This window comes from Pogonomyrmex barbatus, unplaced genomic scaffold, assembly GCF_055798465.1.
Source record: "Pogonomyrmex barbatus isolate J1 unplaced genomic scaffold, ASM5579846v1 scaffold6, whole genome shotgun sequence".
Lineage (NCBI taxonomy): Eukaryota > Metazoa > Arthropoda > Insecta > Hymenoptera > Formicidae > Pogonomyrmex > Pogonomyrmex barbatus.
In genome coordinates, this window is record NW_028297160.1 from 10,608,742 (window position 1) to 10,636,443 (window position 27,702).

Sequence of the window (27,702 nt, forward strand, 5' to 3'; positions counted from 1 at the left end):
TAGTAATTAAAGAGATATATCTTGCAATATGTCCTATTTGACTGGATGATATATATGAAAATATATTAAATATTAATGTTAAATATTAATTTTTTCAAGAATCGAGTTTTAAAAATCTTGCATTGTGCATCATAAATATGCATCATAAATTTCAAACCAGCGAACTCTTTTGATTATTTTCGAAGCTTTTACGTTTCCTCCACGTTTGATTTTAGCAACACCTACCTTACTCTCCAACGATCTGGTGAGATCTGAAGCTACGGCGAGAATTACGTAAAGTTTAAAGATGGCAGTAGTGTTAAGCTCAGTGTAATCTGTTCCAAGATGTCTGTCGCGGCATTGGCACGTCGCGTTTTCGGTCAACAAATATCTAATTTCGTTGATTTCACGGTTTCGGCGGTGTCTCAGGTGCCAAGAAGATATAAATGGAAACTTGTGAAGTTACCGGAAATAGGTACCGGTAAAGCGTTCCGAAGAATCGTCCATTTCAAAGATGAATACACGGTAGAACCCTTGAATGTTACGAATCTAGGAGGCAGGGATCCTGCCACAGGTATGCTATAAAATATCGTTATTACAGAATTATTTTTTTTTTTTTAGATTATACGCAGTATAATCTGAATCTTCTCTAAATTAATCGAAGTAAAACGTATCTAACGTCACAAGCATGTGCGTTATATGTGTGTAGACTACTCTTGACAAGTCTGACCTCTGTTGATGACATAAAACTACCGGGAGATAATGTAGATAACTAATATATCGGTTTAGATTGGATGTAATTTATTGTTAGGAAAATTTAAAGAATTTTTAGTTTCGGACATGTAACATACATGCGCTTTTACGATCTAGTCTTTTTATTAATTTGATTTACAAAATTGATAGAATAGTTATTCGTATGATAGATAATTATTATATTAGAAGAAACAATTTTTAAGTTAAAATCAATCTTTATCCCATTTGGAGAAAATATCGCTTATAAATATATATTTGGCGCTGAAATATTTTTATTCAAAATCGCATTGTAATCGCCGCTAGAAAAATGAATCGTTTTTGTGTTACCGAAAACAGGCAGAGTAGTAGTCAAGGGTATCGGGGGTGGCATAAAGCACAAGTTTCATTGGATCAAGTGGATCAGAGATGGACCCAAGGACCTTAATGTACCGCCAAAAGAAGAAAAAGTCTTAGACATCTTTCAAGACGGTTGCAGAACGAGTTACGTCGCGTTAGTCGGTACCGGTCGTGAACTCAAGTACATTTTAGCTACAGAAAACATGAAGCGGGGCGACATAATACGTACTCATCAGGGAATACCGCGTAATACCGTAAGGCCCTCGGAGGGAGATGCTTATCCTCTTGGTGCTTTACCCATAGGAACCATTGTTAATTGCGTAGAGAAGTATCCGGGATTGGGTGGATTCCTAATTCATTCTGCTGGTACCGCCGGAACCCTAGTAAGACGAGATGGAGATCGAGTGGTAATACAAATGCCCAGCAAGAAGCTTTTCAGTCTGCACGAGATGTGCATGGCTACGGTCGGACGATTATCGAATGTCGAACATGGTTCTACACCGATTGGTAGTATACAGAAAAATCGGGAATTGGGCAATCGACCGAGGAGCGGTCTATGGCAACGTAAAACTGGTAGATTTGGTCGTAAAATCAAACCGCCTCCTCGTGTACAGCGTGTCGGCGACGAAAAATGTAAATTTCACGAAGTGCTCGTTTTTAATAGCTACCACAATGCTTAAACTATTTCGTGGATAAAAGTTGCAGTTATAAGTTGAAATACATAATAAAAATTCGTCTCGAAACACTCAGTTTGGAATTTTATTGTCTTCGTTTCACATTCATTCGTTTCATTTAACAAGAAAGAGACAATTAGAGATTTCTTAAGTTTTAAAATATTTGTTATACGTACAAGCCGTAAAAGAAGAGATATGTATGCGTTTTTTTGGACGTACATAGCTAAGTAAAGGACTTGGTTTTTCGGATCGTAAGCAAGGTGTCTACTACCTGAAAGAATCTAGAAAATTTAAAATACTCAAGAATTCTTTTCGCTTAAAAACATTAGTATTTTACGAGAATTAAAGATTTTTTTGAGTAAATTTTAATCTTTTTATAATTTATATTGAAACAAAATACTAGGAAACTTGGAAATCTTTAGTAAATCTTTTTCAAGATTCAGATAGACACCCTGAAACGATGAGTTTTTGTAAATTTCTATTTCATCATCGTGAACGTCGATTATTTATAGTAATATAAGTACTAACAAGAATTAATTGGTTAATTACGCAACCGTAGGACATCCGCGATAATAATGGCTATTTGTGCTTTCGAATGTTTTGTTCGGGAATGTCGTATACCTGAGTTTCAAGAATAGGCCATGTTCTTGGATCGGTAAAAATATTTAAGTATTTCACAAGCATTCTGGTCTATCGTTTAAAGGCCCTTGTTGTAGTATACAGTCTCCAGACTAGTATCGTACGATCGTATTTGCTCTTGTACGTCGGGTTCCAGTTGATTTATCGAAATAGGAACCCGCTGTGCGAAAAGAGCGCAGCAGAGCGGCGTCGCGAAAGTGAGACACACTCCGCAAATGAGAACTTGAATCGGTCCAGCAGCCCATTTTGCATTACGTAATAGCTGCCTTCGATCTAGATAATTCATTACTATCGGCGCCAATACTGTAACAACAAAAATATAATGCTCTATCATACATTGTATCATCTATCTTGATTCAGTTTGTGAAATAATTTACATCCGTCTTAATTAATTATTTTTTTACGGAGACGAAATTTATTTAAAAAAAATTAGATTTTATTTAAATAACCTTTGTGTGCTCTCTTATGTGGATAATATAGTAATATTCTATACAAAAAAAAATAAATTTGCTAAAAAGCATGATTAACGAAAGAAAAATGTACTCGAAAAACCTACTCATGCTCGGTGAGGCCATGAGTATTCGTGAAAACGTCACAATCGCAATCGCCTGTTTAGCCGCTCGTTTACTGCGGCCGACTTTTGTGCCGTCCTCGGTTTGTAATTCAATACCATTTTGGAGTTCAGTGACTCTCATGAGAGGGATGTTGACGCAATTAGCTGCCGCGACCGCTGCTAGTGGCACTAATCGGCCTGCCAGCGGCGGCGCACGTTGAGCGAGACGGTTCAGAGTCAGAGCTGTTATCACCGCGCCTCCCGTGGCGCCGACGTAACTTCGCGCTAGCGTTTCCGTTGGAATTGGACTCGAACCGCTGCGATTCGTGTAATTCACTATGGCGTTGAACGACTGATTGACCCATTGCCAGAAAATTACAGCCGGCGTTGACCTGCGAGATAAGTAAATAATGCAAGCTTCTAACAACTGTCGCAAGAGACGAATCTAATCAATTTACGATCGATAACGACTCTAAATGATAATTTTCCAAATATTCCTTGGATATTTCTGTTTTTAAATTTTGTGTTATTTGAGATTGAGAAATAATTGTATTTGAACAATTCTTTGCCTTTTTTTTTTTTTGGTCTTCAAGGTTTCGACTGTTTCGAGGAATGTAAAGTCAGGAGGCTATAGTTATCGGAGCTTATCGTACACAAATGCAGTTTAATATGAGTTTTGACAAAACATTTAAAGTCAAAGTATCCGGTTTTTTATCGTCTTGTGATAAATTGTGATAAATTCGTCAATGATTTCGTCAATGATTTGGATTACGTACTTGTAAAATGTCATCATACAGCCGGTTATCATCATGTTCATGGGAACTTGAGCACTCATACGTCCTATTAACAACATCTTCTCGCCGGTGTCTGGATGATAAGCACTGTCGTAAAGATATTTGCATCTCCATAACTCGTCTTCGGTAATTCCTTGTTTTTCTAGGCTTCCACTCTGTCTGTCAACGATAAAAAGTTATGAATATGAATTAAAATACCGTGCTCATTACAACAAGTAAAAAATACTAAAAATAACAACTTAATATCAACTTGAATATAACTGAATATAATTTACAAAAAGCGTAAAACATAAAATAATGAAGATGTTCGTTTTATATTAGATAAAAATATTCGTTGCAATATTTTTTTATAACATTAAACATTATAATAGCTAATAATAGTAATCATAAATTCTATTTAAGGCATAAGCAGAACTTGTCTTATAATATCGATATGTCTTATAATATCGATATGTAATGTTAACATATAGGTTTACATGTACGATATGACATATGACATTAGCGTACTGATTATCCAGCTGAGCGAAAGGAAAAAAAAAAAATTAATTATATCGGTGTCGACGACTACTTGTATTTCGTGACGACATCACGCGCGTGCTCGAGCTGCTGGCTGGTGGCGAAGACATTGAGTGGGTTTGTCACCGTCAAAAAATGCAGCGCCCTTCCTCGATAAGTACTTTGATCCCAGTAGGGCTTGTCAATGTCTATCCTCTTCGGCGCACTGTCCTGCGCTCCAATTTTCTTTGTTCCCAACATCTCTTCAGGTTTTTCCTTCTGACAATCTTGGATACGAGTGATCGTTCTCTATCTTCCCCACTTCGCTTGCTCGTCCCCACCTTCACGACGACGCGTTAATGAATTGTCGTCGCTCTTTCGTTGCATCTGCACACCTGCTGGGAGCCCGTCAGCCTCCAAAGAGACGACGACATACGTGATGTTTGACAGTCGTCCACGAAACAAGCTGTTCACCCAGCTCCCAGCCGACTGACCCGTGTTCCAGAGTCCAGCGGCTGATTCTCCTTCCTCTCTCTCTCTCTCTCTCTCTCTCTCTCTCTCTCTCTCTTTCTCTCTTTCTTTACGCTCCGCTTCCGCACGCTCGATTCCGGTTATTCCTCTCTACTCCCCTCATTCGGTCCATCAACTACTCGCCGGTGGCTTTGCCTTCGCCGTTGGATTCTCATCGATAAAGCTTGGTGCGTGCGCACAAACCATCCAGCAGTGAATACTCACGTTTAGCGGATTTACCACGAGATGGTGGCACGCGGAAACATTCCTCGTGTAAATTGATAAAAGTTTATCTACGTAACTGAAGAGATCGATTTATTGCCTCATAGTATTAACTTTATAGGAAAGATTATAGAAAAACTAGATTATATTTAATAAGCTTGATGTGATTGATCAACGTTGTAATGAAAAGAAAAAATAAAGAACAAATTTCTAAACTCTAATCTCATAAAAATTATATTTTTATAAATATAATTACAAGATGAGATTATAATATTTTTATTATATAGAATATTCTAAAAGATGAAAAAGTATTGTTTGATTTATGGGCTATATTTAAAATTTTAAATAGCGCATTTGAGTGTTGAAACGACCTTTCTAGGACAAGAAATTCACTCTCAAAGGTGATAATGTCGCTAAGTAATCTTTCTAATTAATCGCGCAGTTGTGCTAATAAAGAAACTCTTTACTGCTAAGTGGATCTTTTTAGATGGAGAGGGTAAGGATTGCATTTCTATGAGTATATATTTTACATGTTAGGAGGGTAAACGTTACTTTCATTTAATTTAGCCGGCCATTAATATAACATAACTGATATAATAATTATATAGTCAGATTGAGGATACAATCTAATTATAATGAAACTTATATTAATTTTACAAATAATACCTTACAATTAACTTGAAAGAGATTAATATTTATTTTCTTTTTTACGGTAATGTAATTTTTTAAATAAATTATGAATTATTTCTTAAAAAATATGCTTATATATATCTATATATAAAACTATTGCATATACGATGCTAATGTAATATTTTACTTATTTTATTCTCTTTACATAATCAATGAATGTTATAGAATTGGTAATAATATCCATTATAATATCCATTATAATAATATCCATTATAATTGTTTGAGGATTAAACACAACTGTATAAATATCTGACACCGATCTAGAAATCAATATTTTGCATTACAGAACAAGAAAGAAAAATCTATGTCAAGTTTGACTAAAATGAATAAAGCATAAGAAGAGTAAATGTACAATGAAGTATACCTTTTTAAATTAGATAGAATCTAATCAGTTCTAACTATTATGCAAATCTGTTATTGTTATGATAATTATTGATTCTTTATTTTTTAGTAAGTATTATGTCAATTACTGAAACGACCTAAATCATACGACATTATATTGTTACTTAATTAACATATTTTTTATACATTTCAGTGAATATCTGATCATTCACCGAGCTTTCTAACCATTAAATATCATATGACTTGACATGACTTTAATGATGCGATTTAGGTTTATTATCCTTCGACCATTAGCTGAATTATTTGGTATTATTATTGTTGATATGTTTATTTTCATCCAGACTTTCCGGAACTATCTGCACTCAATTATGAAACAACAATTGTGAGCCAATAAGTTTTATTAAATATACTGTAGATTTGATCAAATTGAGATTTTGTTGAAATTTTGGACATAATAAGTTAACAATTTATGATGCTGATAGTTTATTAGTATCATTTTCTAATTTTATTTTATAAAAATAACTAATTGCGAGCGATGTTTTCTTTTTTAGCGAATCGATTTGTGAGGTAGACTGCCGCTGAATCGTATAATCCTATCAGTACTAATTAAATGCGGTGACCGCAATCAAATCGCGATTTCAATGGCCGAAATGCCAAAAAAACTTCTCACACAATCGTGCATTTTACATTAAAAAATATATATATGTGAATTTTATTGAATTTATATTTAAATTATTGATACTTTTAATGTAAAGTGTAAAAATTTTTATGCAAATTCAATTTAATTTTTACTTGATTTTAATCACGATGTACTGCGCAAATTAGGCATGTCACCTGATCATAGATTAAGTGATTATTCTTATTATTCTTAACCTGCATTTCATATTAGAAAACGAATCTACTAATTTCTTCTTGAGGCTAGATACAATTTAATGCTTGCGGGATTTTAATTAATTCAATGTATGCCGCATGTCTTTCTCATCGTAGAGTGGAATGCAAGACGATTGTATACCAATATTTTATAAGTGTCTTGTAGATTTTAATGATAGGCATAAGCGTTAAAAGAAAAACGTTTGGCAATTGTTTTTAATGTCAATACATTAAAACAAATAATTAATTTGGAATGTACAAAATTATTATAACAGTTTGTTGAAACAGAAATTATTCTTACGTCATTAAAAAGAAATCCAAAAAAAATTTCTGTTAAGAAAAATAATATTTATGCGTTAATGTGATACCTAGATTGAGTGATAATTGTAAAACAATGTTTTTCTAGCTGACGTTAATTGTTTTTAGACATAACTAATAATTCCGCTAATACTTGTTTTCTCTTTGTCACGTTTAATACTAGGATGATAATAACAGAGATGCACTACTAGCCTACTTGCATGTTTGACTATGAAGCCGGGACCGAAAATGAAAGATACGAAGATAGAATGGGAATATGGAATGGGTGATTGTGGAAGGTTACAAAAGTGCACATTCACTGTGTTGCCGAGATATATTTATTTGTGGACGCACACACGTCGCGCTATTCTCGATCTTTAAATGAAAATCTTATCTCATGCGAAACATAACAGGTTTTCCTACATGCGCATTTTATTGAAGATTCAACGTTTCATTGAAATACCGATAAAATATTTCCGGTATATTGTCTGTTATCCAGATATTACAGGTCTGTGTAATCAGTCATAATTTACCATTAAAATTTTGAAGCACCTTTTAATTAGATTCAATTTCCGGTAAATGATAATAAAGATGATTTAATTAAAAAATAATTTTTAATTGTAAGTTGAAACAATTGTCAATTAAGAATATCAAGACATTTATGTATATTCTCCTTAATTTTTATTCTTATTTTATTTTACTCTTATTGTTTCGTGTATGCATTTAAATTACTGGTATAAATATCTGTCTGACTTTTCGTATCATTACTCATACTTTATCTATTTATCATAGGAATAATTGTTATTTTTCATTTGATCATTTTCATGATCATCTCTATGATCATCTCTTGATCATCGTTGACAAGCGATTTGCTTCATTTGATGATATATGATCTTGAGACGATAACATCGGGCGGAATGTAATACTTCTGTGTCTACTGTGTCTTCCTCTTTTCAATCAAGTATAATTTTACGAATGTGCTGGTAATTAAAGTAGGTGCGGTACTGTACCCCGCATCTATATTCCATATCGGAGAACTCTGTAATTGGAAATTTGTACTTGGAAAAGATGTTATCACGATGATTAATTCTTTCTCTACTACAAAAAGTGTTCCACTATATATTTACGATTTTAGTTGGATCATCCTGAATACCACGACCAGTAATACACGCAGCGAACATAAATTCGCTTTATGACAATAAGTTTTTGAGCAACTACGCAAGTACGTCTTTTTCTATTTTGACGTCTGTAGAAGATATTTACAAAAAATATTTTCTAATAATGACACAGTTTTTATTTCAATAATTCAATAATTCAATTTATTCAATAATTTTACATCATTACGATATCAAATGCAAAAAAAAATAGATAATTTTAATACTTTTTATCATATGAATATTGATAGGCGGATTTCAATTTGATTAAATATTATAAAATTGATATTTACACTGTTTTCTTCGTGTAAAAAGTTGTAATAATCTTTTGGCGATAGTAATCCTGTAATAATTTATTTTTAATATTATATTTTTTATTATTTCTTGTACACGTTGATGTTTTGAAGCAAATTAAAGAATTTGATCCTCGCGTGATGAAATCTTCTGATTTAATCTTTGAATTGATTTTATCGGCGATGACAGTTATGGACTGCGGCGGTTGATTGTATAAATCGTGAATCGAAAGTATAGATGAAGTGATTCTATTTCCATATTCATAAGAGTTGGATGGAACATAGATATAGAAGTCAATTGTTGATCTCTTTATTTAAAAAGAATATATCTTCCAAAGTCAATAATTTAAAAAATTTTTTTTAAATTATTCTTAAATAGCATAGAGTTTTTATATTTGTGTGTGTGTGTGTGTGTGTGTGTGTGTGTGTGTGTGTGTGTGCGTGTGCGTGTGTGCGCGCGCGCTTAATTTTTTTCTTTTATATATTATATATTTTGTATATCTATTTTCTTCATATTACAAAATTTTATTTAAAACATATTAATAATTAATTTTATTAAATTTATGAAATGATAAGAGAAGAGAACAGCGTTCTAAAACTGCGATAATAGACAATTTACTGTGATATAGACAATTTAAAATTTTTAAAATATATGATAAGATATTAGGGCAACCGCGACCGAAGTTAATTTAAGGGATGGTGTATCGCAAGGAATATCTATGAAACCAAACATTCCTAAGAGAGAGATCGATGAATTAAGTCAAGAGTGTCATTAATCATTGATCAGTGATTGATAAAATGTGATAGCTCTGTGCACACAAATACATGTACATTTTGATCCGATCTAAAATATGTATGTATATATATATATATATATATATATATATATATATATAATGTATAATATGTATAATATATATAATGTAGTAATATTATATATAATATATATATATATTATTTTATAATTTATCTTGATCGTGATTCAAAGAAAAATATAAGCATTTTCTATTTATGATTGTTATGCGACAATTTGTAGTTTATGATCTGACAATGTTGATGATGAAAAGTCAAAGACTTTAATCGATGCTTCTTCAGGTTAATCTCGAGACATTTCTCAAGTCACGAACCGGTCATCATAGTTGTCACTAAATATGTCTCTGTTCGGATCGCTGAGTGTGAATTAATAATTCATTAAATGATATGTGACACAGTATGAATAAATATTTCTTATTTGAAATATAATTGCTTTAACTGATATGAAACATGAAAAATTTGTTTATAAAAATTATTTTTTTGCAAAATTATCTTTTAAAAATTATCTTTTTAAAGATGTGTAAAAGCAGTTCTATATTTTACTTATAATATTTTGATTTAATATAAAACAAGTTTTATAAATATCTTTATAATTTTTTCTACATCATTCAAAATGTCTGCCCAACAGTTAAGATAAGATTTTTATTTGAATATGAATTTGAAAATGAATTTAACAATATTTGATAATATTATTTCGCCACATGCAATATCACCGTTTATATAACGTATGATCTTTGTGAAATAGGTAAACATCACAAAGTAATCGTAACTAAACCACTAAGATAAATCTTGCACCTCTAGGATGAATATTAACGATTTAGTTGTGGCTCTTAACACAGAGTAAAATAAATTGATGGTAACATTGTTGCAAGCGTGCATTTGTATCAAGATTAATATCTGTGTAGTCTCGTAAGTGTATGTTTATGCTTTATTCATTTTTGATATCAGATCTTGATTATTACGAGGTTGTCGAAATGATTTACTGATAATTCTAAGATAAATTAATTCGCTTTATAACTGCAAAATCTTTATTTTGCAAACGGAGACATGCGTACGCGAAGAAATTGAATGTATGGAATGTTTATTTTGAGAAGAATTTAAATGACGGATATGCGATGAGATTGTATTAAAATAAAATATTTATAATTATATCAAAATATATAAACAACATAGTTAATCTTTAATAAAATAATATTGATTATGATATTTTCTGGAAGATTATGTGGAATATTATAAACATGTTTTTCAGATTTCTTTTGTCTGAAAATTATTTCGATTATTTCATTATCTCTCTCGAAATAAAACGACGACAAATCTACATTCCATCGAGCGTACGCTGATAAATTTTCAATCACCGGTCTTTATTAAGCGGACTTCGATTTATGATTGATGACGTCTGGTAATACTTAAAGAGGGTACTGATCTTCTTCTCGTAGACAGATTCTTGCGCGATCCTCTCCCAAGAATCTGCTTTCGGATCGAGAATGTGTAACAAGCTGGAATATCGAGATCGATAATTGGTTGCAGCAATATTACCACTTCATATCCTGTCGGCGTCCCATACTGGGTCAGCCGAGCAAAGGGGCATAAGCAGGTTACATCGTAGTCAACAAGCGTGCGCTTCGCCCACTCGGCTCGCCCGTCGCGCGACGTCTTCTTGTCTCGTGATCCTTGCTGCAGAAGTCGATGAACATCAGGCGCCTCTGTCAGGTGCCTCTGTCTTTTTTTGCGTCGCGCCCCGCGACCGCGAGTGAAAGCTCGCATGCACATGTACGTGTTCGACATGCCTGACGAATGGCACGTTTGTTATCCGTTCCTCATTGCAACCCCGTCACCGCGTGTCACGCGCGAAAAATTATCTTTCGGTGATGTTCCTCATGCAAATGCGCTAGATCAAATTTCCAGGCCAGTGGAGTAAGACGAGGTTTTCCGGGTTTGCGTACGACAAAAATATATTATCCGGATTTAGTGGGTTAACGAAGCGCGCCTCTTTTCCGGCCCGAAAAATAAGTTTGACGAGCATTTCCGGTTTTTTAAAAATTAGTTTCCGTTTTTTCACATCGAATCATTAACGATCGTCAGTAAATACGTATTACCAATAAAAAAAAAAATCGAATAATTATAAGTTTTGTGCTCTTGATATCTACAAGATTATCTAGCTTTATGCGGTAACACACCGTGTAACTTACAGAACTTAACTTGCTGTTGATCACTTGATTGAAATCAGTAGAAAATTAGAAGTGCAATATGTTGCTATAAGCAATATAAAATAGACATATAAATACAGCAAATTTAAAAGATATTGATGATTACAAGTCAAGAGAATGCCGTTTATAAAAATCATAAGGTTATAGTCGTATATAGAGAGACTTAGATTTTTGAAAAGCCAACGACAGATGTTCACTTCATCTTTTTTATTATTTATTCAATTTTATTTATTAAGTCTTATTTATTCAATTATATATTAAGTCTTATTTATTCAATTTTATTTAATTTTATTATATGGTATAGCGTCGCTTGAATGACGTTTGTTTGTAATGTGTCAAGCATACCGAGAAGATCAGATATTGATCAAGGAAGAAAAATAAATTTTTAATATTATACTGGATTTAAACAGTTCGATGCAAGGCCAAAGTAAAGCGAACGACTGTCGTGCAAACCGGTTACGGAAAGAGGCTGCATCGCAAACACATGTGTGTGTATATATGTGTGATATCCTGATTCCCCATGAAGATTGCAATGGCGTTAATAGGTCAATCAATCGTCTTCTATATTCTTCTTGTTTACCCTTTACCGCATTTTATTGGCCATGTTATATAACACTCAATTTATAGCATCGTATATTTCCTTATACTTTGTATCATAATCTTGAATCTTTATAATCTTTATTTTCTTTTGTAGGGCAGAAAAGCGACTAGGCGTGACTTTTCTTTACATGTCTTAATATTTGGCATGAAATTTCAAATTAAAGTCTTAAATTGAAATTAAACTGGATATAATATCTCATTGTCTGAAATTGCTAAATCCTAATTGCTAATTTTTAAATCTGGATATTTATAGGAAATTCTAAAGTTTAATTAAATTTAAAACAGAAAGGTTACGGTATTTTGATAGTTCTTCGGTTAAGAAGAAGAGTGATCCATGAGATTTAACAATATTAACATCATGCGGATTATGTGAGTCTAATTTGATAATTTCTTGGCGGGAGAATATTTTCTTAAAAAAAAAAAAAAAAAAAAAAAACAAATTAGTTTGCCCAATTTCACAGGGCTTAATTTCTGCTTTACAAAGAGATAATTTACGAATTATAACGTTACCCGTGATTATTCGCGATAAAAAACTCAGCGGCCGTTGCGGGTTGGTGCACCGGAAAATGTAGCGCTTCCTCACCGGCGGCGAGGAATGTTCGTTCGCAATTATGTGGAGAAAAAAATGTCGCGGAGAGGAGACCTTTCGCTGGATCTTTAAAACGGTTGACGGAAGGACATTGTCATCACGGTCATACACGTGTCGTCGTTTGTTCCCTTTTTAAAAATTCGATATAGGACGTCCCGCTTGGTAATCACGGAAATGAAAATGGAATACGCAAACGTTTAATGATCACGATGTGGTTCACCACTGTTTCTGTAGGTAAGCTCCAAGCTCTTCATGAAATATCTCTCTGATTGTCTGGCGGCTATTAGGTTGACAATTTAGTCGTGCAGCTGTGATATACCGTTAAAATTATATTCTTGCTTAGTCAAAAGTACAAATGTATTCTTCTCTTTATTCGAGTTTGGATCAATGGATCAATCGGACAAGATAATTAGATTTGGGTTTTTGAAAAGGAAATTAATCTTTCTTACATGCAAATTAAACAAATGCTTTTTTATATTTTGCAAATCTGAAAAAAATGTAAACGTGATTGGCAAATTTAATAACTCGAGAAGTATTTCGCTCTCGCGATGCTATCGAGTAATCTTTTAAACACTCTTTCCTCATTTTAAAAATAATATCCCCATTTAATTTGTCACGAATTTTATGGTGCGGTGAGTTTGTTTCATTGTCATTTACGCAGAATTTCCACGAGCAGCGGGCGACCGTCAGCGTATTCTCGAGTATCTCTTGAGACGTCCTATCGCGTAGAGTAGCAATCTCCGCACAGCATTATCTAAGCCATGGACCGTTACCCCCACCGACCTAAATGCACGCCGTATAAATGGTCAGAACACCTTCTAACCACTGTCAGTGAGCGTATGTACCTAATCTCGTCTTTCTGCAACGTGCAACATTCTGTGAAAAGAGTGCGCGATCTTTTCGGATCTTTTGACATCACTTATGATTTCTTTTGATTAATTACGAAATTCTCTTTCGATACAATGCATCTCGATGATTCATAAGAATTGATGTAATCCTCATGATTACTAATGATTACTAATGATTAATAATGACTACACAAAAGTTCAAAGCGAGACAGGTGATCGTCATCACTGTCTGCAATGAAATATAAATATTGATCAAAGCTAATAAAAATCAAAATAATAGTGCAAAGTTGAAATCCTCGAGCGAAATTATGAAGTGCAGATATTTCGGAGTTGTCGAATGGTCTTGCAAAGCTGGACGTCCAAGAGTGGTCCAAATATCGTGTTGGATGTTTATCTTGTTGATTATTTGTTCACGACGGACTCATTCATTGGTTTTTGACAATACGACGGATCTTTTTGTTGAAAAATGTCAAACGGAATGTAGTTTAAAGAAAGATTTTGCAACTTGCAGCAAATACAAAGTTGTGAGGTGGTTGAACACAATAGTAAGAGAAAAGGTATGCGTTTGTATACGTTACTGTATATATATATATATATATATATATATATATATATACAGTAACGTATATATAATGTATAATATTTAATTACATTTAGAAATCAGAAAAATTAATAGCTACACAAAGTTAATAAATAAGATATAATTAAATAAATCTGCTTTTTATTATTTATATAATTTTGATGTAACTTATATTTTAATATTATTACTAGAATTGTAACGAATTGAAAGAATTAATTAAAATACAAATAATTATAAAATTAATAAGATAACGTATCTGTATGCAATAACTGTAAGCATATCGTACAATTGATAATTTTAAGGAAACAGTGGTATAGGTAACTAATTAAAAAAAAATTATGATAATTTAGGAATTTAGTTATGGGCCATTTCGAATAATAAGGATACCAGCGATTTACAAGCAATCTTTTTTGCCTTATTTACCACGTTCTCGAGCATTTAAAAGTGGGATAACGGAAATTCTGAATTTTGTTAGAGATAGTGTAGAGGATTTATTAACAAAACGTGCCATTGTATATACAGTAGATAACTCGATAACTGCCAGAGACTTCTCCTCAAATCTAATGTTTATGGACGAGGACGAACTTGAACGATTGAAGCAAAGCAAAGAACCAGAAGGTAAGACCTGGTGAATGATAATATTCTTTTTTATTATCTGCTTACAATTTTTTTCCTTATTTTGTCAACGTTCAAATATTCTTATTTATATTTAAATGTACTGATGGTTATTGTGTGCTTTATATTAGTTTTGGAGGTTCTTGAAAGATTCTTGAAATTCTTGTAATGATATATTGGCAGTAACAAAGAAAAGGTGTATTTCAAGATAACGGGATATTCAAATTCTGATGTATTCGACAGTGTAATCGTAGTTTCTGTTGCACTTTGTTTCGGATAACGGTGAACGTTACACGTAACAAGTATTATCATTGCAAAAACTGTGCAATCTACAATGTTCTACATATTTGAAAAAAGCGATGAACGCGACGGTGAAATGACAGAGTTTACTACCTTATATTTCTTGTAACGGCAACGCGATATCAACAATCGTATAGGCTGTAATAATGTTTGGCAATTTTCAATCGAGGCTCAAAGATTAATATATTATTTGTCTTACAGGCGATTGGCGAATTTTTAAGAAGAAGAAGTCTATAATCTTACCCGTTCTCATATTATTAAATTTAATAAAACTAAAACTACTGCTACTGCCAATTTTTCTAGGGGTTCATTTTATCAAAAAGCTTCTCGTACTTGGATCGTTAATTTTACCATCAATATTTGCGCATTTAAAGATTTGCAAAGTACAACATCCTCATACGCATCATTCACATCCTTTCCATTTATGGTCCACTGCAGCGGACTCGACAGCAGATTATCCAACAGGTGAGATTGTTTAAAAAATATTCTTTTCACTTCTAATTGCAAAAATTCTATGTTATATAAACAAATTATATATACCAAATTATATATACATTTACCATCTTTGATAAAATTTTAAAATTTGTATAATATAAAAAAATAAAATTTTTAAAGTGTGATTCCATTTATTTTGTTAGTTATGTCTACAAATTACTTCTTTATAATATGAACTTAATTTATAATAAAAATGTGTCATGCATTTATTTTATGTTGTTGAATATGCTAATGTAATGAAACAAAATGTTTTGTAAAACTAGCACGACACGTCGCGCGTTCATCGCTAACATAATTATTATATAGGCTAAGTTAAGATAGCATCGTTCAACTGTAACGGATGATACCACCTTTACAAACACCTTTACATATGACGTATTTACGTTGACATAAACATATTTAATGTTAGCCAACAGCGACGAGTATTAGATTTGAAACAGCTGCGAGAGTACGTTCCGATAGTGTTTTATGTTTATCTATATGTGCCTATAATGCTTCCTTTGAAATCTTTAATGTTACGTTGCATGTCACGAATATTTGACGCGTCAATAATACTGAATTTTTTTTCCATACAAATTCACACACTTTACAAATTTACAAATACAAACTTACAAACTTTACACACTTTAAAGAAAAATCTTGATATCTTTATTTATTTAGAACATCATAATTCTATAATACGCATTTCGATATTTTTTTTACAGGATACGGACAAGATGACACTAACTGGCACAGAAACGATTACCAGCTGGGATATCCAAGTTATCAAATACTTCGTAATCCATACGGGTGAAAATCATCGTAGATTAGTATCGTGACCAACAAGAATTTCGTATTTGTTATCTTTCGATAATCTTTGGCCCGACGTGTCAATTATATATATCGAGACACGTAAAATTTTTAACATTTTAACGAGAAGTGCAATTACTAGATTAATCTAATTATGGTCCATGTAATCTCAGTAATTTTCCGTAAAATTGCTCATGGCGATCATAGTGAATTAATACGTGCTGAATGAACGTCGCCAAGCACTTATCTCGGCTACGTTCATTCGTCGCTCATTCTAGCAACGAACACTCGGCGAAATAACTTTCACATAGTTTACCGTTATTTAAGGTACCTATCGATAAATTTGTAAGCCTTTGCAGCTTGCAGATTTTAAGAAAGGATATAGTGTTAACGATAGTGTTAACGATCCGGCTCTTTCTTAAAATTCATATTAAACAAATGGGAACGCATGAAAGAGGATAAAATACCTGTTTTCTTTAAATTTAAAAAATTTATAATTTATGCAACTTTCTATCCTTTATCTCTTCTATCCTTTTATATTATTTATTGCTAATTCCACGTTAAAATTACGTCGGATATGTGTTCATTGCTGGTTAACTCTGATTCATTATAATTCGATAATATTAATACAAAATATTTTCTTAATGCAAAACTGTAATCTTCCAGAAGAAGTTTATTTTTAAAATATCGTGCATAAAAAAATACCTCTCACCTATAATCAAAAGACTTATAAAATTAATATCCTGACATAGATTAAAGATACAATACTTCTTTTAAGTGTAGCACTAATAAAATAAAAAAAAATGTGATTGAGAAAATGCAGTTACAGATTTTTTATTAATGTTATCGATTTATAAATATTTTAATTATATTAAATTATCACGTAACTATCATGTCGATATAGCTCATGTAACATAATTCAATTACCTTCGCTTATTTTCTAAATATGCGAGTATATCGATATACAGCGCGAAGTGCCTGTTGATCTTTGACACCACCTCTGGCTTGTGCCATATTGAGTTTCTTCCTTCAAATGTGAAAATCGGTGGATCGCCATGTTAAATAAACGGAAGGATTATTCGTGGTCAAGGTCACTCGACCGAGTACGATGGCCCCTCTACTGACCTACTAACAGATTTGGACAAGCGCCCGGTTTGTGGCTGAAACGCGTTCACAAGCCGGCTCATGTGCCATTGTAATGTGTCCGTGCGTCTACCTTGACCAAATGTGTCAGTGTGTATACACACACACACACACACACACACACACACACACACACACACATACGTATGGCTCATGCACGGGTCGATCGAAGACCGTTATCGGCTCGCGGATAGTGCATGGCGAGAGGCTAGTCATCGTATTTGCCGTCGACATATATTTTAGGCCACAGATGACGGTCACTTGGTGAATTTTGCTCTCACCCTTTCCCTTCTTTGATACGCTTTTCTCGATGCTACGTGTTCATCGATAGCATCAATCTTAGTTCCCCGACGTATCGTTCCCCGATTTTTCATCATAGACTTTCCAACGCGCGTTGCTGATGCCGCAACTCTCTGTCCAAGATCAATCGGGGAATTAATTTTCCATGTTGTTACAATTTTTAACATTATTTATCGCAGATACAGATATTCCTCCGTCATGTAAGAGGTATACGTTATATATGATAACAAAAAGATGTATGTGAGAGTCGGCTAACATTTTGACGAGCGAGCGACATAGAGTGACAACTATACTTGGGCTCCGCGAAATGCGAATCGGAAGCGACACATTGTGCATCGTTGCAGGATAGCCGATCGATACGCGATGTGCACTCGTCCGCGGCAACTCGACCGTTACGTTCTTACGTTATATGCGAACGAAAAAGTCGCATTAATGTAACGGACCATCGTCCATGTCACGGCGTTCGACTTGCGTATCCGTAGCTACGTTGAACGTATTTCCTGTATATTGTACGATTCATATGTGCTCGATTCATGCGCGCATATGACGTATGAGCGATTCCGAGCAGTGTGCGTTAAATGCTAGAGGTGTCTCTCTCTCTCTCTCTCTCTCTCTCTCTCTCTCTCTCTCTCTCTCTCTCAGAATGCTACAGATGAGGTTCGCGGAAAGCAAAACCGCATTGACAATTTAATTGAGAGTCTAGCTTCAATCAAATAGTCCTTTCTTTTCCAAGTGAAAATTGTTTTCTTCGAAAGTTAGTTAAATTCATATCGCGATATCCTCCGAGTCATATCCTCCGAGAAAAAGTATTTAAAAGTATTATTTTTAAGATAGAACTTTAATTTCATGGTTATCAGTTTATAAGAAATATACACTTTCAGATTTCAATATCGATTTGTAACTATATATATATGTAGACAATATTTGATAAATTAGTAAATCACTATAAGAAATTTTAATCAATATAAGAAATTTTTTGATGATTTTTTTTAAAAGCGAATTGATATTGTATTTCTCATTTGTATGTATATATGAATGCATGTGAGTAAGTAATTATAATTATAAGAAAAATAAAATTGTAGGATAAATAAAAATATTAGTATATTCTTTCTCGTCTCCTCAATAGAAATGTATATTATAATATTCTTGTAAAATTCTTACATTCGTTTTATTAATAGATCTATCAAAGATTGTAAATTACATTGTTACGTATTTTTCATTCATGTAAAAATATTTATATACATATAATTTTTTGTTATTAATTCCGTGCATTTCAAAGATAATAATTTTGTTTATAACTTTTTGATTAATTTTAATACATGATGAGTTTCAGATCATCGATAAAGAATCATAAGTATTTGCTAATAGTATAAAATAAAAAAGTAAATACGAAAAATATTATTTGACTTACGTTTTTAAGAAACGAGTAAACGATTCTACAGGTGTGTCACTGGTTTGAACGTGAAACTTAAATCAAAGGAAGTAACACATCGGTGTGACCCTCTTTTTATAAAGAACCCCTTTTTGCCTGAAGAAATCGGATTTGCATCAATGTTAAATTATAAATATTATCAGAAAAAGAGTATATTGCAAATTCTGAATATTAAAAGAATTTACTTTAAAGTCAATTAAAGTCAATTTGTAGTAAAATGTTTACATCAAAATTACACATATATATTTATATATTAAAAAAAATTTATTACTCGGATCGTCTCGTATTAATTTTTATGCAAAAAAAAAAAAACGAAATGCTTCTATGGAGTTTACGTACCACTTATGGGGTTTACATATTACTTTTCTACGGGTTCCGCGATTTACGATGCAAAGTTTGTTAGTTATAAAATTGTGAAGAATTTGTTTTTATTTGTGGAGAATTTATTTTTATTTGTTAACACCGTACGATGTTCTCGTAAAGATTGTTTTCACATTGTAACGGGTTTCCTCTAATGTCAATGCTATTAGTAACTAGCACTTTGAAACATGAGGCATATATACCGCGATGTCAAGAGTAAATGATAATCATTTTGCCTAATCGAGTCAACACTGTCAATTCTGTCAAGATAAAAAGAAGGCTGATCGATTGTCAACGAAACCGTCGAAAATCAGGTAAACCAGTTTTTCGGAGATCACGTACGTATGTTATTCGGGAATGGAAGATTCCCGAGAAAATACAGGAGAAATCGCTCGTAAAGGTGTATAACCGCGATTGAACTTGTGACTAATTCGATTGGACTTGAACGAGTGATCTTTGCTGACGTTATAGCAGATAGTTTCCATATGAAAAGTAGAGCACATAAAAAAAATTTAGTAAAAATCGCTGCTTCTAATACCGATGATTAAATGGATATGAAAGAGTAGGTCTTAAGTCATCACAAGCGGTTTATTTTTCTTCTTGTAATAAAAAACCTACATTTGTTAAAGAAGATTTATTGTAAAAGTTTTCCAGATGCATTACATCCTTGTTCTGAGAGAATTCACTCACAGGATGAGGATGCATCCATTATCAGTTTCTAGTTTACAGGAAAAAATTTTGATCTTGTATTGTGCCTTTTATTATATTTCTTTTACATAATAATGAGGACTAATTCTAGAGTTAGACGTTTTACGTAAGAAAAAACACAAACTAAACGAGTTAGAAGCTCTCTAGATTAACTCGAATTTATCTTGATCATTCCCTTATATATATATATATATATATATATATATATATATATATATATATAAAATTTACCTCTTTTGTTCGGTTTCTCTTCCTTTCCCCTCTCCTTCTGCTCGATTAAATTAAGATCTATTAAGATCTATCGGATCTTGCAGCGATTGCCTCATCGGAATCATCTCCTGTGTCATTGGACGGTGTCCGGTCAAGCTCGTTGAACTCGCCGATCTGGACATCCGTCGAAATACCATCGAGTGAAATCGTCCGCGTGGGCTCTTCGGCGGTTAAACTCGTGGCAAATTCGATCAATCTGAATGGGGAAATTTCCCCCTCGAGAGAGGTAACAGTCATACTTGGGATTCTCCTTCCGAGGAAGGGTAGATGCTAAACGAATGGCGGGAACAAACGAACGAATGAACGAACGTGGTGAGCGAGGACGGTGGAAAGGAATGGATAGAGGGACGGACAGACGGATGGCCGGGTAACCCAGATCGGGTCAGTCGAGCCGATCCTACGGAGACCGGCTGCCAGTACAGTATCGGACGTCGTGCACGATTCCGACGATTCCTTTCTGGCCGCATTCAGGCGCGCAGGCCGGCCGTTTTTCAACAGTAAAAACTGCCATCCGGTTGTTGAAATTAACCCCAACCGCTTTTGGTCTAGATGTGAGCATAGTGTTGATGTCAGGGATATACCGTGAAAGTGAGTAGGATTATTTTGCGATGAGAAGCGACTAAACATTTTTTTGAATGAATTTTTTTATCAGTGTGTATCCGATCGGTGAATGAAATTATCTGTGGGATCAAGCATCGTTAATGAGTAAATTATATTAAAATAGATTGATGAAAATCATACACTTTATATATCGTTTGTTAATTTTAATTATACACACGTGCACGTGATTGGATCTTACTAGCTTAAATTATGACTCGGATTAATATATTCACGTACATATATTTTTTGAGATTTCTTATTCTTACATTTTACTGTATTATGAGTACTATATTATATACGGATATACATTTATTTTGATAATGAAATTAAATGTTGTACATATATTTTTCATTGATTTTATACTTTCTTTATTGAATTTTATCAATAAACAATTTAATTTTATTAAAAAATATATGTTACAAAATAATTAGAATAATACAAAAGAATTATAATTAATATTAACATAACAATGTACAATATTTAAGATCGATAAGAAATAAATCTTTTCGAAAATTAATTAAAATTTTTTCATTGATCTATTATAAAAAGGAAATGTAAAAGTATTTTTAATAGGATCTTTGCGTTTAATTCGTCCACATGGTTGAAAGAATCAGCTGACTGCTTGGAAAAGGAAGGACATGCAAGACTGATCTAGCATAACCGAGCTTTACCACATGTATAGAATACTATGTTATTAGTATAAACTAGCTTACTCAATAATTTGAATAATAATATTTTTTATATAGTACTGTTATGTATCTTCCTTATTAATTGACAAACCGATAAAGATCAAAGGATGTAGCCTAAAGATACAAATTAATAAGAACCTGACAGTTCCTTTAAAATAATAAAGATAACATTTGATGATGTTTTTAAAAATACAAAATTATCTTATATATGTCTATGCAACTTGTTGCTCAAAATTTGATATCTGTATCTTTTTATTTTTTTTCATCGATTTCTTAATTTAATAATATTTTTGCATGTGTACTGTAATAATTATTATTTTGATCTTAAAGGTCCTAAAAAGGTTCTTATTTTAATTCATTTGTTTATTTCAGAAAACGGAGTCGCAGGCCGAGATGCGGTTCTTCTTTCATAGTAATCACAGCTAGCCAATAGACAAGCACCTGGTACCTTTTTCATGAGTCGGACAATGGCAAGAGGGGGAGCAATCGCGATATTCTCGATTGTGCTCTTGGCTGTTACGTGCCTTCGCTCTGTCGTGGGGGTCAAGGTCCATACGGAGGCTGTGTCCTTGAACGAGACTAGACGGCACGATGACGACATCGTCGAGGGGAACGAGGTACCACTTTCTCGGGAATCTGAAAACAGTACCGAGAACCACAGAATCCAGGACGATCATCCGCACAATATGCATGGAAAACCAACGAAATTTGATATCGAGCTTCATATGGACGACAAAGCGGATTACCAGATCGAACCCACGAGGATGGTCAATGTTACGGCTAATCCAATTGAAATGAATTCAACGACCAATCAATCTCTGTCAAATTCGACAGAATGCAGAGGGAAGCTTACCGTTTCCTGCATACGAAGAGATTTCTCGAATTTTTTAGATCAACTCTCGAGGGTTGACACGTACAACGTAACGGAATCCGTGCAGATAATAAGAACCCCTGAAGCAAACGTCGCGTGCAACGACGTAAAGAGCGACGGCGATACGGATTCGAATCTTCTGGACAAGGTCCATCGTTACGCCAGGACACACGTTATGAAGATACAACTGAACAAGGATCTGAGTCTTGCCAGCAAGGCCAGGACGTTCTTCGGTTGTGAGTTTCTAGACCGCTTGCTACAGATTTTTGTCGCGTGTGTACTAGTGCCGTTACTTTTGTCGACATGAAAGGTGGATTTTTCAAACTGCAATATGATATCATACCATTGTCAAACGATATAGCGTCGATCACTATCCGTATAATGTGATGCTCACGGTGAAGCCATTGCATAATCTTTAATTGGGGCGGAGTGAGAGTAATCGAGCAGTTCATGAGAAAGGAAAATATTTCCTATAAACGAAGATAATCATATTTTTTTGTATTTCCACCTTTCAACTCGATTTTAAATAACTTTCACAATAATTTATTTAACATTTTTATAAAAATACAATTTTCAAGGTTTGCCGAAAATTTATGATTTTTTTTCAAGAATAATCTATTTATTAATTTTTTTTTAATTATCTGACAAGCGACGAATCTAGTACGCTCGTAAACACTGGCATAAATAAAAGGTGTGAGAGAAAGCTTTAACTTTATGAATTGGCTTTTTGAGTTAAATCAAGTAACGAGGTTGGGTCAATGCTAATTGGCAAAAATGCAAACTAAACCAGCGATAAAACGGGTATGAGGTAAAATGAAGCGTGTAATATTGTGTGAGCAGTCAAATTAATTATAACTACGGTGGATATTTTTTATTCATTCGAATGGAGTGTTTCAGCGAAACGCGTGGCACGTGGAGATGGAGGAGATTGAATGATGATGAAAAAAGATGCTGCTTGCAGCATGGCTTTCAGGGCTAACCGCAGGGCTTTAACAAGCTGGTACTTTTGCTTTCAGCCGTCTTTCAGGGAAAGAGTACCTTTTTAACAGGATTCGGGCTTGGTTTTCTAGCATTCGGTCTGAAGAAACTGCTGCTACCCTTGTTCTTCGGCGTACAAATAATTAAGAGCGTGTTACTCGCTCTCTTTCTACCAAGTATCATCGGCAGTATTGGTAATATCGTTGGAAAAGGTATGTGTTTTACGTTTAATAGATTATACGACAACAAATACATTGAAACAATTTGTGTAGTGATTTGAATTGATTGTCAAAATCATCGTGTATTTTATTTCTTCATCAAGAATAGATTATACAAGTATTTGTAGTGAACAAGAAGTGAGTTTAAGTTAAATAATAGTTTCAATGTTTACAACATTACTTAACATTAAACAAGTAATAAGTTTTAATAATACCAATATTTTCAGGAATATTATAGAAAGTTACGTTATAAGTTTTAACTTTTTTAATTGATTCTTGACCGATTTGACTTTAATGGAATTTTTTACAATTTTGAAAATTAAATTAATATTAGAAATCGAGGAATAGCGTAGAATGTAGAAATCAGATGTTTGTTGAAAAAAAAACATTCCGTTTCTTTTTGTTGTAAAATTCACGTAGCAGCATTAATATTAATTAAGAAAGCATCTTGAACTAAGTATGTGAATACACGTTACGCATAAATTACAGGTGTTTCCTCCTTTGCTCAATCCTCGCATGCCGCGCCCGTGGCAGCAGCTGAGGAAAATTTCGAGTTCAAGGATAATTCTGATCTTTACAACAATGACTATTTGACACGGCAACCGGTAGGCACATTACCAGCATCCGCCATGTACGACGAGAGTATGATGCAAACACAAAAAACTCCGGATATGGCGTCCCGCTATGGATTTGTCGATTCAAGAATATCTCACGCGAATGCGCTCTCGGATCGTTATTATACGCGACACGTGGCTGCACACGGACTTTCTAAGAAACAGGATTTTAAGGTGGGCTTTTCGAATGAGTAATGTGCAATTACTTGCAGATCTCGTATATTTTCCCGTCGCGGAACGAACGCATGGCTTTTAAGTCGCCGCGCTATTTTTCCTTTTTCTCGAACTCGAATGTAACGCTAATGTAATCCACATTTACCAGTATTTAAGCGAGCAAGGTATTTAAACGGAGCTATAAATTGTCGGAATATTTTCATATTAATACTTAATGAAATCCTTTATTGTGTAATAGTAATAATTCTTATCGAATGGATTAGGCTAGCTTAGGAAATGCATATTGATTTATACACTTGTTGCTGTCGCATTAATAGTCGCGCGTAAAGGTTCGAAAGAACTGTTTGCCCGATGTTTGTCCCGGTGTAATGAATTGGGTAAGTATGCCGTAGCAATATTTTCGTCTTTTTTTCCGGCATTTTTTTTTCGCAAACGGACAAACCTTCTCGACAAACGAGGATGACCGTGCTTTCCACTATTGATACTATTCGGCTGTTGACATCGGTCACTAAAAGATTCGCGCGACCCACTTCCTCCCCGTACGCGTTCGTTTTAACTCGTTCGGCGCCTAGTCGCGCGCGTAACGGAGACCGGTGACCATTAAGTGTACGCAGCTGTAAGCAGGCATATTGATTATTGCCGGCAGGTCTTCCACGAGATCCCGACGAGCTCTTTGCTCTTGACGAACTACGACCCGTTCTACTCGCCCCTGCTGTCACGTCTGGACGCCGTTTTCTCTCGTCTTGGTCACAACACGGAAGGCTGCAGGGAGTACGCGGTGTGCGCGATGTATCGGAGTCCGGCGCGTTACGCGCCGTACTCAAATCTGGTCTCCGCTCAATTGTCCAGAGAGCTGAACGAGCTGAGGAAACCTAGCAGCGACAATCCGGACGTTCTACGCTTCTTCAGATACATGAAGGCCGCCAAAGACGGCCAGGATGGCGTCAAGTGCGAAGAGACCTACGCGAATTGTGCGAACGCTCGTGAAGATCAGACTTTAAAGCAAAATCAGGCGATGCTCGCAACGTACCAAGATATCAACAAGCTCGTACAGGCCAGGAAGATCTGAGAAACGTCAAAGTCTTTCTTTCGTTTATTGCTGTTATTATCTTGTAAGCGCAAAATGCAATAAGGAAGAAAGACGCGTCTCAAATCGCTTCGTCGAATGTGCGAGCTTTAGGAGCAATGGCTTATATAGTTTTTGATCGAATGCATTAGTGCGATCGATTAAAAATATTTAGCGTCTGCTCTAATGATTGCTCATTTGTTTAGAGATATTACGTGTACGTAAAGTTTGAAGGTGTTTCTAGTGAACGGATTACTATTACACGTCGCACGAAGCGTTCGCTCGGGGCTTCAAGATGCAAAATCTCGATTTTTCTTTTCCTGTTTTAAATTTTATTATTATCTTCAGGCATTAAAAACAATATTTCAAAAATATTTTAAAACTTTCTTGATTTTAAATTTTCGACACTTATCATTTTAGATAAGAGAATTCGAAATTAATTTGCGTTTGAAGCATTCGAGACAGTTTTAATCCATTCATTACTCAACCCTTTGACTTCTGTAACTAAACAGACTCTCGATGTACCATATACAGTTTCCTAAATTATCGTTTGCAAGTACTTGTTTGATTCCCAATGATGTCGATATACAGGCTGTAACGCGTGTAAGCCTGAATTCTCTCTCTCTGTCTCTCTCTCTCTTTCTCTCTCTCTCTCTGAACTTTTATCAAACATTTTTATAAAATATTAAAACTAAATTAAATTATAAATAATTAAGATACATTTTTTAAAAAATTATTAGAGTTGTTTAATATACATTTTTTAATTTAATTGTTTATTATTTTATCAGCATTTTTTTAAAAGTATGTATATAAATGTATTTTCTTGCATAATCAGCATTAATAATTTAGATAAAAGAGTAAACAGAGAGAATTTTAGATAGAGTAGAGCAATATTCGTTCCTGCAATTGTTGGCAAATTAATATTAATATCATTTTTTAAATATTTTGGAAACTGCGTTAATACAATCAAGAGTATTATAATTTATACAATATTTTGTTTCAGATTACGAGATAGATATATGTGATTCAATTTACTTCTCACGTAATAAAGCGATTTGAAACAGAAAACAGAAAACAGAAAGAAAAGATCTGTTTAATATAAAAATATTTTTAAAAAATTTATTTTTTCATATGAATTTCTTAAGGAACTTATTATTATTAATTATGCTAAAGAATTTTCAACAAATGTAATTTGCACAAAATTCTCATAAATCTCAAAGAAAAATGTCAATGTAACAGCTTCCTTGAATGAAGTTTGCATAGACGAATCGATAAATAATTTAACGATATAGACGAATTATTTAATCAATATAAATAAAATATCACATTGAAATTATTATATATTTAACTTATTTATTGAGTATTATCATATACAAGATTTAATCTTGCGATGATAGTAACTCTGAATATTTATTTGTGTGACGTGAGAATGAAAATGCTAATTTATACAATTCAAGCGAGAAATGTATCGCGCAGAGTGCGCGTGATGTGTATTTAGATTAAATTTAATTGTATTAAAAAATTGCGATTATATCATTAATTGGATGATATATTTATAAATTAATGTACAGAGTAATAAAAGATTTATAACGTCACTTAGGCGAGTCTCTCCGAAATAAAGCAGCGCAATGCGTCAGTACATATAATCATATTTATGTAATCAAAATCCTGTTTAAGACATAAAGCGGTAAGAACATAGAAAACAAGAGTTATTTTTATCATTTTTATTTTTTAAAAACAAAAATTATAATTGCGCAAATTAATATGACAAATGTAATAGATAAAATTACATACCAAAGACTGCGTGTTACAAAAGAAAAAAGAAAAAAAAAGTAAATAGTT

At 33.5% G+C, this 27,702-nt stretch overlaps 4 protein-coding genes across 6 annotated transcripts; 3 read left to right on the forward strand and 1 right to left on the reverse strand.

Moving 5' to 3' along the window:
- The first annotated feature begins 284 nt into the window (after nucleotides 1-284).
- Nucleotides 285-1,817, forward strand: mRpL2 (mitochondrial ribosomal protein L2). Its single transcript, XM_011647798.2, has 2 exons — nucleotides 285-553; nucleotides 1,069-1,817. The coding sequence occupies exons 1-2, from the start codon at nucleotides 325-327 to the stop codon at nucleotides 1,746-1,748; spliced, it is 909 nt and encodes a 302-aa protein (XP_011646100.2). The 5' UTR covers nucleotides 285-324; the 3' UTR covers nucleotides 1,749-1,817.
- Sfxn1-3 (Sideroflexin-1-3) lies at nucleotides 1,800-4,724 on the reverse strand. The gene is made up of 4 exons (XM_011647799.3): nucleotides 4,297-4,724; nucleotides 3,711-3,887; nucleotides 2,938-3,326; nucleotides 1,800-2,684 (listed from the first exon to the last, which is right to left on the reverse strand). Exons 1-4 carry the CDS (start codon nucleotides 4,482-4,484, stop codon nucleotides 2,440-2,442), a joined length of 999 nt encoding a protein of 332 aa, XP_011646101.1. The 5' UTR covers nucleotides 4,485-4,724; the 3' UTR covers nucleotides 1,800-2,439.
- Nucleotides 4,725-4,918: 194 nt separating this feature from the next.
- On the forward strand, nucleotides 4,919-19,629 carry LOC105432834 (uncharacterized). Its single transcript, XM_011647797.2, has 4 exons — nucleotides 4,919-14,215; nucleotides 14,589-14,856; nucleotides 15,355-15,618; nucleotides 16,353-19,629. Exons 1-4 carry the CDS (start codon nucleotides 13,967-13,969, stop codon nucleotides 16,439-16,441), a joined length of 870 nt encoding a protein of 289 aa, XP_011646099.2. The 5' UTR covers nucleotides 4,919-13,966; the 3' UTR covers nucleotides 16,442-19,629.
- Nucleotides 19,630-20,733: 1,104 nt separating this feature from the next.
- Osi24 (Protein) lies at nucleotides 20,734-27,566 on the forward strand. Of its 3 annotated transcripts, none has more exons than XM_011647796.3 (5): nucleotides 20,734-21,238; nucleotides 22,312-23,046; nucleotides 23,881-24,000; nucleotides 24,496-24,794; nucleotides 25,441-27,566. In XM_011647796.3, exons 2-5 carry the CDS (start codon nucleotides 22,395-22,397, stop codon nucleotides 25,861-25,863), a joined length of 1,494 nt encoding a protein of 497 aa, XP_011646098.2. In that variant the 5' UTR covers nucleotides 20,734-21,238; nucleotides 22,312-22,394; the 3' UTR covers nucleotides 25,864-27,566. The 3 variants fall into 3 exon arrangements, with proteins under 3 accessions (XP_011646098.2, XP_011646097.2, XP_088938615.1); XM_011647795.3 differs by having other exon boundaries at nucleotides 20,735-21,238; nucleotides 23,827-24,000; XM_089082489.1 differs by lacking the exon at nucleotides 20,734-21,238 and adding an exon at nucleotides 21,820-21,926 and having other exon boundaries at nucleotides 23,827-24,000.
- Nucleotides 27,567-27,702: the final 136 nt, after the last annotated feature.